The following is an 11866-nucleotide window of genomic DNA, read 5'->3' on the forward strand; positions in this document are numbered from 1 at the left end:
GTTCTATAGGACGCAGCCCACGCCGCGGCTATCGCGACAGTTCCCCACGCCATCGTCGTGATAGCCGGACTCCACCCAGACGCCAACGCGAACGCGATGATAGTTCCTATCACCCACGCTCACGGGACAGATCTCCAGCTCGATCGGCTACCTCCTTTGACTCTCGGAGACGCAATAGTGCAGAGGACATGTCTCGTCGCAGACCAATCGACGATTCAACTGGGTCACGGATCCACAACAACGAAAGCAAGGTCTTTGTTTCTCAGTCAGGGGTTACAGCAACTGCTGCTACAAGTGGCTCGAACATTGTACGGCCTCCAAGCGGCCCACGTGCCATGCTGCCAGCAACGGCTAGCATGTCGTCTGCTGTTCCCCAAGGGAGCTCGCAGCGCCAACCCCCTCTAGAACCAGCACACTCAGCTTCAGATCCCCGTTCAATCGTGGCCTCCGTGCCTATGGAGTCGGTATGGAAACCCATTCCTCCTACCGACCCTCCACCTCCCCCGCCCAAGAAGGAAGAGATGACTGTGGAGGAGAAGCGGGCGGCGTGGAGTGAACGGATCGCGTATGTTTATTGCAGTCTATTCATAACGTGCTCCTCTCACATCAATATAGGCTTCTGTCAGATGTCGTCTCGGAACGCATGAAGGCAGCGACGATCGAACGCGACATGCAGCACTACCGCAGTCTCATTCAGTCCAATCGGTTCGAGGCGTTCCCGGCTGCAGAAAAAACACGCACACAGACAATCCTCAAACAAGTAGAAATACGATTAGATGAGGAAAGGAAGGTCATTGATCAACTCGTTTCTCGTCTTGTAGACATCGGCTTCTGGCCAGTCCTTGCGCCCTATGACGTCCCAGCCTTCGAGGACAAGTACAAGGATATGAAGGACTCCGTCGAAGGTCTCGGTGGCAGCATTGCCCAACTGCAGGAGAGAATGGCAAAGGTCACCTTGCAACATCAAAGTCGGATGGCCGGAACAGCGGGGAGTTCCATAGGCATTGATGCAGAGGGACCCGCGAAGAAGCGCAAGCGTCTTTTCCTCCCAGGAGACACACCGGAGGCAGCCTACCATGCGTTGTCGAACGATCCTGACCGAGATCACGAGTCGGCCGAGATGGAGATAGCGGCTGACGGTCTTCAGGATCGCATTCGCAGCATCGACCATCGCGTGCTTGAACTCGACAACAGCTTAACGCAACACGTGCGAGACGTGATCAGCGAATTCGACACCATGCTGGATGAGAAAATTGGTGAAATCCTCACTGACCCATCTACCGTTGCACAAGCAGGCGATCTGGTTTCCCCGGTCGTGCAGCAAGCAATCGAAAAGCTCAACAAGGAGGTGTCGGAAGCGGGCGGTGACATTCAGGTAATAGCAGATGAGGTAGCCGAATTGATTGCGCAATCGGGCAATATGACCAAGGAAAATGTACGCTTACAGGTGGAGAACGAGAAGCTGCAGATTGAAATTGCAGAAGTGGGCATTTTCAACGCCTCTCAAGTGCCCTCATTCATAGTGCTCTAATACCTTTTTTGCAGCTCCGAAAAATCGTTCAATCACAAAGCGATTCTTATACTGATCTTACCAAGCGAATGGCTGCGCTTCAGATTGCCCTCACCAAACGCCTGAACGCCCCGCCACCTCCCCCTCCACCTCTGGATCTCATCATAGAGGCACTGAAGCGTCCTACCGTCGAGATAGTCCGTAAAGAATTGACGATCCAACTCGCCAAATTTCGGGAGAATGTGGAGGACATATTGCACACTCAGGCAGACGATGTGCGGAACGCGCTATGGCCTCAGCTTGTGCAGAGCATGAAGATGACCCAATTGATCATGGCATGGAAAGAAAGTTTCGACCCTCAAGGGGTCGAGCACATTCCAGGGCGTTCTCATCCCGAAGCAAGACCAACCGACTCCCTTGGGGGTACACCATGAAGCCTCTTATCACATTCAATATCGTTACATTCGGTATTATTCTTTTTCCCTTTGCGCTTTCATATTAATTGATGACCCTTAGCGTTGCGCATGTATAGTATTCCTGTTGATGCGGTAAAGACCCTATTTTATTATTGGGATTGCAATAAGTGCCATCGCCCCTTCTTGAAGTCCTGTGTGCCGAACAATTGCAGGCAAAATGTTTGGGTCACGATAGCTGTGCTGCAAGAAGATGCTATTGTCAGAAATAAAAAGTGGACCTTCCGAGAATCGAACTCGGGACATTTGCATGCAAGTAGGTTAACCTCATAAGTACAACGCTCTACCGATTGAGCTAAAGGTCCTGCCAAGGAACTTGGCCTCATAAGATTATAAATTTAACTATGCCTGGAGAAAATATCATTTACACTCAGACATGGAACAATTCGCCCAAAACCAAAAAATTTCAGATATAGAATCCTGTGTCTAGCGGGAGATCTACTACAAAAGAAAGGTATGATATTAGTTGTTGAACTGTTAGTTACAGGCCAGTGCATCCGCACCATCGCCAATGGGTTGTATGCTTTCGTGGGTTAGAAATCTTTTCAGTTGTCTGCGGGTGAAGAGTTGACAGATGTGAAAACATCGTCCTTCTCGTCTGTATCCGACTCAATGACAGGCATGGCCACAGACCCTAGAATAGATCGGTTCTCATCGTATTCGGCTAACTTGGATTGCCTCCAGTCTTCCTCTTCCTTTCGAAGCCCGCCAGGAAAAAATATAGGAAGGAGCGACAATCCCACATGTCGCTGACGCGCCTCTGCTGCCTGCAAGGTCAAAAAAACCTTCTCCTTATGAACCACTTCACCCTTCTCCAGATGTATCCCAAGCGCGCCTGGACTGCGTCGCGCCCCTGCTGCGACAATATTCTGTGTCATGCCCAATGCGCCCACCGCGAGAAGATACCACGCATCGTTCTGAAGGCTAGCGACGACGAGCAGGTGCACTATCCACAGGACTGCTAGCAGAGAGGTGAAGATGATAGTGCACTGCGAGCGCACGTCCCGTTCAGCCGCGAGGTCCTCTAGCCGTAGCCCTCCGTGTTCGTTTATGATAACGATGGCCTCTTTGCTACCATTCCCCCTTGTCAGGATGACAACTTCGCCTTTCTTGTTGCCGGGCAGCAGCGGGCGGGCTGACCATTTTTCTGCATACCATTGTGGCCACGCACCTCCCACGAGGGCCAGCACAGTGCCTGTTAAAGTAAGAATGAGGGTGACCCAATTGTCGTGCAGAACGCCTGGTATGACGGCGATACCCGCTTGAACGATCATGACGGCAACTCCGCTGCAATAAACCCAATCTGTGTCTGTCACGCCGATAGGCCGCGTAGATGAAGTTCGGTAGAAGAAAATCGAGAGACTATGTTTTCCTCCCTCGTGCGATCGATGATCCCGAACGAGCCGTGCGAGGACCCATGACTGGATTGTACGGGTATACCCATTTTTCGCGTTCACAAGCATGAACGAGCCCTCTACTGCGGGCATGAGGCGCCCATCTCCGATGGCCGAACAGACAGCATTGATGGAGTACGCGACCCAACCGAAGGAGAAGGCGACAGGAGTGAATGAAAAGCGAGAGCCGGCGAGTTGCGCGACTGCTCGTTGAACAATGTCACCGCCGATAATCATGAGGATGGAAAGGATGTCATGAGGGTTTTCCCACTGGGTTCTGACGGAAGAAAATTGTGCAGAGTCTGCGAGGAATGAAACGCGTTGTGAGGAAGGGGAACATGTCGGAGGCATTGAGGTGCAGTGGTGTAAGTCCCGTTGGGTACCAAGGTGTAGCGGGTTAAATAAGATCGATAGGGGGCTGTGCCTTGCTCGCTCCTTAATCAAGACAAGGTGGTCACGCTTTGCCCCACGGAACAGGCTTCTGAAGTTCGTGTCCTGATCGGAGTTGCCATTCATGAAGTAATGTACAGTCATCCAATCATAGATCTATCAAGCTGTTCTGCCAGAACGTACTGAATGAGTTTATGATCCGATGAAAGAATAGAACAATCCATCCCATGACAGCTGATGGATAACACTCACGAACAGCATTATCGAGCAATGCCACTTCCGATCCAACCATAGCAGTCGACCTGTCACCCAAAAAAACACCCGAGATATACTGCTTGCGGCCTCCATCGGTGGTAATCGCTATGCCTGGAGCGCCGAAAGTCCAAGTTATTGATGTGGACACCCAAACTTCAACCCCGGCATCTAACATGATCGGATCCTGTGGAAAAAACAATCCCTCGAAGAAGGTAAGATGCTGTCCGCATCCAGTGAACCCCATTTGTTTGAGGACTGACAGTAGAAGAACGGTGACCTCCTCGCTAGTAGGGTGCTCGTTCTTCACTCGAAGGCGCTCCAAAGTATGACGGGCATGCAGTTCGTTCACAATGTGAGATTGGGTCAACTGGAACATGTCCTTGAGTGTAAGCCCGTTCGCATGCCGCTCCCCACGCTGACTTTCACCCCAGGTGTGCCAAGACAATACAGGTTGCAGGAGAGTAGGAGAAGGGCGCCAAAGCCTTCCTGAAAGGGTGTCTCGAGGAGCAGTCGAGTATATGAAAGAGAAATCGCTTTTTTCCTCGCAAACTCTCATGAATGACTCGGAGAGCGACTGGATAGAGGGATGAGAGGAGCGTCTCGAGGGAAGACCTGTTATGGTGCCAATCATCGCATAAAAGTAATTTGCTTCCTCGAACCATTTTCGCCTCCACATCCCAGACATGACCTGTAAAGCGGACCTACCGCACCATACAGCCACTCTCCAATCTGCTATCAAATCTTCAAAGGCGTCGACATATGGAAAGTGTTCTCGCAGGTCGTATGTAGTGAGGCCGTTGGCTTGACGAAAAAGTTCAAGGTATTGGCCCAAGGCATTGAGAAAGGATTCTCCCTCGATTGGCTCGCAGATTGCGCTTTCTGCTGTGAGGAAAAGCCCTTGACTGTTTACGACCTCTTGGTATGTCCATACGCTTTTGATCCACATATCCTGTTCCAAGATTTTGAGGGGCGAGTCCGAAAATTCGAGCGCACTCGCAAAGTTTGTGCGCGTAATTTGATCAATTGCGTGCCAGGTCGTATTGGAGAGCACCACGACAACCCGCGCTGCGCGACCGTAGATAGCTCCCATACTCTCCAGCGTGGCTCCTTTCTGCGGTTGAGCGACGGGTACACAAAAGGCGTCGATCCAGAATGCTGTCAGACTGGGATCGTGCATTGCCGCGGTGAGGGCAGGAAGTGTGTGATCAGACATCTTGACTGATGGATGGAAGGGATTGGAAAGTCGTCCGGAGCCCCAAACGTAGGAGATGCATGCATATTGAGGCACGTTTTGGGAGGTCATGTCGAGAGGTTCTGTGACAGACCATCGTCTGTTTGATAGGAAAATGACAGGGCGGTCTGTGTTTTCTTGAGCCTCTACCAGAAGGCGAAACTCCATGGATTGAGGTCTAAGGAAAAGAGAGGGAGTTCAATTGCGGCAAGACATCCCAATGCAACGGACATACGTTTGTTGCAATATGTGTGGTAAAGAGATGGGCTGGTCCAAAGTTACAGGGTGCTCAAGGATATATGTGGATGATAGTCAACCTACGATCAATGGTAAAGTTGCATTGCCGTGGTCAGTTCAGACGTTGAGCGTCAATCTGTCAGTTGTGAAGGTAAAGCTGCGGTGATAGAGCACTCTGCAACACCCTTTTCATGTATATGAAACACATCCTGGTGCATGGTGATGATGCACCTCGGTTGGTGCGATCAGGTCGAGTGGAAGAGGTGAATACTAGGTGATGATGCCTCAATATGGCAACATTGGCAAGTCCTCACAGGCCTCACCTGTCCACGCCTGGTGGCGCAAAAACTGTATGAAGAATACTTAAGAACAAGCCATTAGTTTCGATACGCTAAGTCCCACTCAGACTACATCTACCGGTGAACGCTAGGCTAAGTAATAGACCCTACAATCCCAATGAAAGACGTCTCCCATATATGTCGTATGTTCTCGATATAGACGACATGATGTGCATGCCCGTTTTTTGCGTAGCTTTCTAAGCTGTCTAGGCGTCATTTGGTATCGACGTTTCCTCGCGGATACCCGTAGGTGACAGGCGGAGAAAACGTGTGCCGACTCTTGTTGCCTGCTCCTCCGAGTGCGTGATCCACACGAGAGCTTGGAGCGGAGACTCAGGGGATCTGACAGCCTCGATGAGAGCCTTCTCGACTTTGAGAGAAGCATCTGTGTCAAGGGCGGAAGTTGGCTCTGTAACAGAGGCGATTGGTCAATATCGTCAGACGCTTGGGCGAGGAGGTTTTGTAAAAAGGTACGAACCGTCAAGCAACAGGATCGTGCCATTCATCCCAAAGCTGATCGCGAGGGCAATCCTCTGCGCCTCTCCGCCACTGAGCGTATTCCATGCGCGATCCCACAACTCTTCGTCGATTCCCCATGAGCGCGCAACATCTAACGACTTGTTTAGGTTGGCAGTCCCCGTCGCGTGACGCGACTGGAAGGTGGACAGAGTATGGAACAATTCGCGAGGAGTGCCAGGTAGGAGTGACGGTCGCTGGGGCACGTATTGAACGTGCGTACGGTATGTAGGGACGCCTGTATGCAGAATCAATACCGTATCAGTAACTCCTCAGTTGACTTTCAACGTGATTGACATACCGTACGCCTTGGGAGTCCTGTAGTTCCGGTCAATACAACTGTACCTAATAGAAGATAAGGGGAGAGACTTGCCTTCCTTTGAACTCTACGGACCCGTGGTACAAGTTCAGATGGGCTATGCATTTCAGCAATGTTGTTTTGCTGTAGAACCGCTACCATCAACGACGGGCCCGTTGGTACACGGGACGAAGCCAGACACTCACCCAATGCCGCTGCGAGCTCGTAAAACAGCGATGTCTCCCTCGTTGACATTGAAGTTCACATTGGAGAAAATTTGGTCCCCCTCAGGTCGTGAACAGGAAACATTTCTCACTGAGAGCAGCGGTGTCATGCTTGTCGTTCTAGCCCCAGTGCATCGCGAGAGCTGCCGCGGCTCTTCATATAAGTAGACTCGGCGAAATGTCTCCCCAAGCAAGTTCCCACGGTGAGCCCCGCCTAAGGTCTCGAATCTTCGTCTCGCCGACGGGCCTACTGACACAGACGATGAATGATCGGTAAAGTACGATATGATGAGAAGGGGAAATGCTCTGCGTGTCCAACTACAAATGCAATACTCTAAGCAGATAACATAATATGCAATTATAGTTGGGGAGGGCCTGGAGGCATTGTCATGCCCATCTCCTCAGGTGTCAAGCTCGTGCTCTCGATCATCACGCCTACACCCACCTTCGCCGAGTTCTGGATTCACCACTCGTAAGCATCCGCAACAAATAAGATCCCGGAACAATAGAGGGGCATACCTTGAAGTGATCGATCTCACCGGCCACCGTGAAGGCGAACGTTGGTGCAAACCGCTGCTCGAGCAGTGCCGAAACCTTGCCCGTCGAGTCCAGCTGCGCTCTGAACGTCGACATACGAAGGTCATACTTGGCACCAAGCACCGCGATGGCATCTCTCCGCCCGGGCGCAGCAATAAGCTGCAGATCCGCGGCAGCCTCCACCTTTTCGCTCAGCTTGTGCCAGTAGGTCGCCTGAAGAATGCCAGCGGGCTGAACCGACGCAGTCGCAATCCAATCCTTATTCGCGCCAGTGTATTTCGCAAGATACGACATACTGAAGTCGGTGAGCTGCGCCGATTGATGCTGGTAGACCGACTCGACGCCGAGGGCGAGTTTTTGGGTGATAGACTGGAGGTACGTGCTGACGTAGACCCCGGTGCCGTCCGTCGGCGAAGGGTTGATTGCTTTCGCATTTACGCTGTAGTCTAAACCTTGATAATCGTGCTCTAGCTGGATCATGTTATGACCGGCTTGAGACGAGAGCTATGATGTGCGTTAGGCGCGGCATCGGACGACACATCGACGAGTGCGTACCTGAGCCTGGATCTTCGTAACATTGGTCGGTGACCAGCCTTGATTCAACCGAGCGTTCACATTCCCTTCGTGATCCACACTTCCCTGGAGGAAAACCTGCGGGAGGTGATGTCAAATGTGCCAGGTCACGACGCCTAGGCGAGAATGCACGTGCCTGCTGGTTCGCAAAAACAGCACCAAAGTTGTACGATGGAGGAGCGCTTTGGGACGCGAGCGAGAAGGAATGTGTTACTTGGAAGGCGGGATCCATCGAGAGGCCCTTCATCAGGTCCGCCCGCGCACCATCGAAGAAGAAGTTCGTCAGATGAGTGTCTAGGGCGGGAACAGACTGGGTCAATCGACAGTGGCGAGCACGTATATGATACAGTGCTCACTTTTGATCTCCTTCTGGAGGTTCTCCACCGAGCCAGGGTTAGGAAGACCGAGTGCACTGCGCCAGTCTGAGAACCGCCGATACACGTTCGTCAGGGGAGAGAGGGCAGAGAAGGAGGAGGGTTTTGAGGAAGACGGTGCTGATATTGAGCCCACATCCGCGAAAGACGACTTTTCTGAAGAGATGGCTGCCATCTGAGAGCAAGACCCAGTGAGCTTGTCAGGGCGCTGAAAAGCAACGGGCGCGAACAGAAATCCTGACGCGTCGGGAACAGTTGTAGGAAAATAGCAAGTACAAACAACCCCAAACCCCGTGCTTGTACGTCACACGTCTGTCTCCCTTTGACCGTGAAATGTACACAGACCAACCCCCCAGTGCCATATGTATCTATTCCGCTCAGGAAGCCACATAGGGAATAATCTACACTACGTATCGAGCAATCCGTCATCCATGTGCCAGCCGTACTGTAGTATCGTGTTCTTCCACCGTCGTCAAGTTCGTAAAAAGGGTCAGTAAAGTTGAGGGAGTAAGGCATCACCGGGTAAATAAAGGAAGATTTAGAGCAATGTAAATGTTCACGGCGGATTGCAACAATATCAAAGGCGGCCGGAGACAAGGAGGCTGATGATGCAGGTTACATAGCAAGGCGCCGCCAGGTGTGTAAGTAAGAAACGAGAGGTAATAAGAAGCAAGAAGGAAGGAAATAAATCGTGAATACAGCCCAATAACTCGTTTAATCGTCACAATACTGCTTTCGATCCTCACCAATCGACAGGGGGCCAGCGTTGTTGAGGGGGGGATTGCCTGTAAGCAGCAGGGGGCTGCGGAGGCGGAGGAGGCGGCCTTCGGACCACCCTCCTTCGTCTCGGTTCCTCTATCTCGATCTCCTCCTCCTCCTCTTCAATCGGCTCCTCATGTACAACTTCCTCACGAGTCTCCACGACTACCTCAACAGAGGTGGTCCTGGGAAGGGTGGAGGTTGAAGAAGTACTACGCGGCGATGGCGTGGGAGAGGCGGCGCGACGAGTACTGGCAGGCGCTGGAACGATTGTTTCGACAACAGGAGAAGGAGTTTGAATTTGGATTTGGGTAACGGTACGGGTGGCGGTCTCGATTGCAGTTTCTGTGACGACTAGAGCGGGGAGAGGAGGGAGTTCCTGTGGGGTGCGCGAATATGTGGTCAGTAAACTTGTATTGACAGATACAGAGAAAGGGGATGTAGGCTGAGAACCGGTCTCCGTGACACAAAGTGCATTCACTCGCGATCGAACCTCGAATTTGTGGTCACGGAGTGCACGAGGCCAGGTGACATATCACGTGGGAGCGCGTCGTAGATCCAGAGATCTTCGGCGGTTCGACCGAGAGAGCGCGTAACGGAGATCGGTTCACAGACTACAGAGACGAGGGGGACAAAAAGAAGAAAAACACCGTTGTCCCCCAAGCCTGGACGAAGGAGGGGGAGGGGGAGGGGACAACAGAGGACTCTGACTGACTGAACGTGAAATGAAGAAAAGTGTCGAGTCGGAAACCTCCTTCGTCTCAGAACTCGGAACGGCGCTGGAGAGGTGGCGGTACCTTGGCAGAGTTTTTACGCTTCGCAGGAACAGGCTCATACACGTATTCCTCCTCTACAGAAGCTTCGTTACCGAGAGCACTAGATTACTCAAAGTCAACCAACTGATCGATGCGACGGAGAAAAATAACCTGAACACGTACACAAGTTGTTCCATGATCCAAGCTTCACGGCGGGATGCATCGTGCTCCCTGCGGTTAACCGTCTCTTCGCGACGGCTAATTTCTCGTTCACGTTCCGCGATCTTGAGCTCGCGACTGAGAATGTCGTCAAAACGAACATTGCCCTCCTTCCACCAGCCAGGAGGAGTAAGTGCTTCCTCCTTTACGACCTCCTTGATGACGGTTTGTGCAGGAGGGGGCTCGTACGTGGCCTGAGCAATGATTGGACATGCCGGGCAAGGGGTAGGTGGGTTACCTATAACCCCGCCCGGTGCACCAGCCAAAATCTCAGCTTCGCGCCGAGCAACTTCGGCTTCACGAAGCGCAACATCTCTCTCGCGAGCAATGAGCGCTTGGGTGCGTTTGGGTGTGAGGTAGCTCATGACACCACCGCTAGGATCGCTGGGGTTGCTAGAAGAGCTCTGGCTGGGAAGGGAAAGCATCACTGCAAGGACAGCAAGTATAAGAGAGAGTACGAGGAGGAGGGTCGTGGATGAGATTGTTCTATGATGGTGGTGTGAAGAACGTTCGGAACGGTGCGATTCACGCTCGCGATGATGAGATGACGAAGGTTGGGCCATCCTGACGCTGATCGAATTCGAGGGCGACAAGGAGGTTGAAGTACGGGCGCGCAGGGTGGAAGTAATGATGATATGTGTATAGAAGGAACTGCGGAAGCAGGGAAAAGACGAGTCGTTAAAAAAACGAGGAGGGTGCTATGAGAGAGGAAGAAGAGGGAAGGAGGAAAGAGGGATGCGTTAGAGAAAAGAAGAACAGAAAACCGTCGAGCAAGTTGAACTTGTGAGCGGACCTCGAATTCCGATTTCTCATTGTTTACTTCCTTTTCGGCACTTTATTTGTGTTATATAATGATGTACAAACAATTCTTATCGACACGTGTTGGCCCCATCTTCTACCTCGTGGGGCTAGCAAAGCTCCATTTTTCCATAGGAAAAACAGGAAATCGATCGCCCTGTCTGTGGCGCATGTCTCGGAAACATTTTGAGCGAATGCCCCGACTTTGGGGTTGATGATTTCCGGCCGAGACGGAGGCAAATCTCGGCGAGCGACGGCCCTTTCCGATTTCTCCGAGTTTCTCACAGTCCATTTCCATCAACCACCATAAGCAATCCCAAATCTCCAATCCACCTGAAATTGACTTGGAAAATGATGAAATACCACTAGAGCTCATAGACTTACTGCTGGATCCCATTAAGTTTCTGTTAGAGCCAATCCCTTTTCCACTGAACACTGGCAAAGTTGTATTTCCACCATAGCCCAATCCAAACTCTATAGCATAGGATATCTGTAGAGCAGATATGCACAAGACCAAATTGAGAGTCCTCTACAGTAAGGATTTGATGACTCTTTGCAATTTTTCTAACTTAGATTGGCAGCTTAGGAAAAGACTGACTGACACATACCAAGTTTGCAAATAGCATTTATTACAAGAATTAAGTGGTTGTGTGTGCTAACCCTAGTAAGTTGTATTTTTATATGCATAGTCTTCTAATGCTTGACTCAAACATCTCAATTTCACACAGATGCCCTAGCTTGGTTTGGCCCTGCTATCAATCATGTCATTTAACTTGCAGTCATTTAGATTATTTACCATACTGTCAACCATGCTGTAAATCATGCTATGAACAATGCTCTTTGGCTAGTGCAGAAGTATCTCAACTGCATGGACCAATAGCAAAAGTCAATAAGAAAAAGCTTAAAGAAAGATATACATGAGATAAAGGAGGAAATATCAGAAGTGAAGAGAGATTTATTGTTAAGCCGCTAGGCTTGTCATGTA

General features: G+C 51.1%; 7 protein-coding genes across 7 annotated transcripts; 1 reads left to right on the top strand and 6 right to left on the bottom strand.

Annotated features, from left to right (window-relative positions):
- Nucleotides 1–188: 188 nt before the first annotated feature.
- On the top strand, nucleotides 189–1944 carry HETIRDRAFT_167882 (uncharacterized protein; the record flags this gene model as incomplete). Its single annotated transcript, XM_009544412.1, has 3 exons — nucleotides 189–565; nucleotides 616–1483; nucleotides 1546–1944. The coding sequence occupies 3 exons, from the start codon at nucleotides 189–191 to the stop codon at nucleotides 1942–1944; spliced, it is 1644 nt and encodes a 547-aa protein (XP_009542707.1).
- A 131-nt stretch (nucleotides 1945–2075) lies between these two features.
- HETIRDRAFT_308654 (uncharacterized protein) lies at nucleotides 2076–2309 on the bottom strand (the record flags this gene model as incomplete). The annotated part of the gene is made up of 1 exon (XM_009544413.1): nucleotides 2076–2309. One exon carries the CDS (start codon nucleotides 2307–2309, stop codon nucleotides 2076–2078), a length of 234 nt encoding a protein of 77 aa, XP_009542708.1.
- On the bottom strand, nucleotides 2137–3732 carry HETIRDRAFT_407746 (uncharacterized protein). Its single transcript, XM_009544414.1, has 2 exons — nucleotides 2487–3732; nucleotides 2137–2424 (listed from the first exon to the last, which is right to left on the bottom strand). Exon 1 carries the CDS (start codon nucleotides 3726–3728, stop codon nucleotides 2529–2531), a length of 1200 nt encoding a protein of 399 aa, XP_009542709.1. The 5' UTR covers nucleotides 3729–3732; the 3' UTR covers nucleotides 2137–2424; nucleotides 2487–2528.
- Nucleotides 3733–3907: 175 nt separating this feature from the next.
- On the bottom strand, nucleotides 3908–5421 carry HETIRDRAFT_308730 (uncharacterized protein; the record flags this gene model as incomplete). The annotated part of the gene is made up of 2 exons (XM_009544415.1): nucleotides 3908–3936; nucleotides 4020–5421. 2 exons carry the CDS (start codon nucleotides 5419–5421, stop codon nucleotides 3908–3910), a joined length of 1431 nt encoding a protein of 476 aa, XP_009542710.1.
- Nucleotides 5422–6034: 613 nt separating this feature from the next.
- HETIRDRAFT_100526 (ABC transporter) lies at nucleotides 6035–6976 on the bottom strand (the record flags this gene model as incomplete). The annotated part of the gene is made up of 5 exons (XM_009544416.1): nucleotides 6035–6237; nucleotides 6307–6582; nucleotides 6646–6662; nucleotides 6739–6786; nucleotides 6849–6976. The coding sequence occupies 5 exons, from the start codon at nucleotides 6974–6976 to the stop codon at nucleotides 6035–6037; spliced, it is 672 nt and encodes a 223-aa protein (XP_009542711.1).
- A 248-nt stretch (nucleotides 6977–7224) lies between these two features.
- HETIRDRAFT_122349 (translocase of outer mitochondrial membrane complex, subunit TOM40) lies at nucleotides 7225–8525 on the bottom strand (the record flags this gene model as incomplete). The annotated part of the gene is made up of 5 exons (XM_009544417.1): nucleotides 7225–7323; nucleotides 7386–7907; nucleotides 7959–8054; nucleotides 8113–8270; nucleotides 8333–8525. The coding sequence occupies 5 exons, from the start codon at nucleotides 8523–8525 to the stop codon at nucleotides 7225–7227; spliced, it is 1068 nt and encodes a 355-aa protein (XP_009542712.1).
- Nucleotides 7227–10806, bottom strand: HETIRDRAFT_438508 (uncharacterized protein). Its single transcript, XM_009544418.1, has 7 exons — nucleotides 10048–10806; nucleotides 9907–9985; nucleotides 8333–9488; nucleotides 8113–8270; nucleotides 7959–8054; nucleotides 7386–7907; nucleotides 7227–7323 (listed from the first exon to the last, which is right to left on the bottom strand). Exons 1-3 carry the CDS (start codon nucleotides 10644–10646, stop codon nucleotides 9093–9095), a joined length of 1074 nt encoding a protein of 357 aa, XP_009542713.1. The 5' UTR covers nucleotides 10647–10806; the 3' UTR covers nucleotides 7227–7323; nucleotides 7386–7907; nucleotides 7959–8054; nucleotides 8113–8270; nucleotides 8333–9092.
- Nucleotides 10807–11866: the final 1060 nt, after the last annotated feature.

Source organism: Heterobasidion irregulare, assembly GCF_000320585.1.
Source record: "Heterobasidion irregulare TC 32-1 unplaced genomic scaffold scaffold_02, whole genome shotgun sequence".
Lineage (NCBI taxonomy): Eukaryota > Fungi > Basidiomycota > Agaricomycetes > Russulales > Bondarzewiaceae > Heterobasidion > Heterobasidion irregulare.

Excerpts from the sequence above, each read along its gene's own strand:
- HETIRDRAFT_407746 (XM_009544414.1), bottom strand. The coding sequence starts at position 3,728 with ATGCCTCCGACATGTTCCCCTTCCTCACAACGCGTTTCATTCCTCGCA.
- HETIRDRAFT_438508 (XM_009544418.1), bottom strand. The coding sequence starts at position 10,646 with ATGGCCCAACCTTCGTCATCTCATCATCGCGAGCGTGAATCGCACCGT. Across the intron at positions 9,986-10,047 it reads TGGATCATGGAACAACTTGT|TGCTCTCGGTAACGAAGCTT; the intron begins GTACGTGTTCAG and ends TGAGTAATCTAG. Across the intron at positions 9,489-9,906 it reads AGCGTAAAAACTCTGCCAAG|GAACTCCCTCCTCTCCCCGC; the intron begins GTACCGCCACCT and ends CGCACCCCACAG.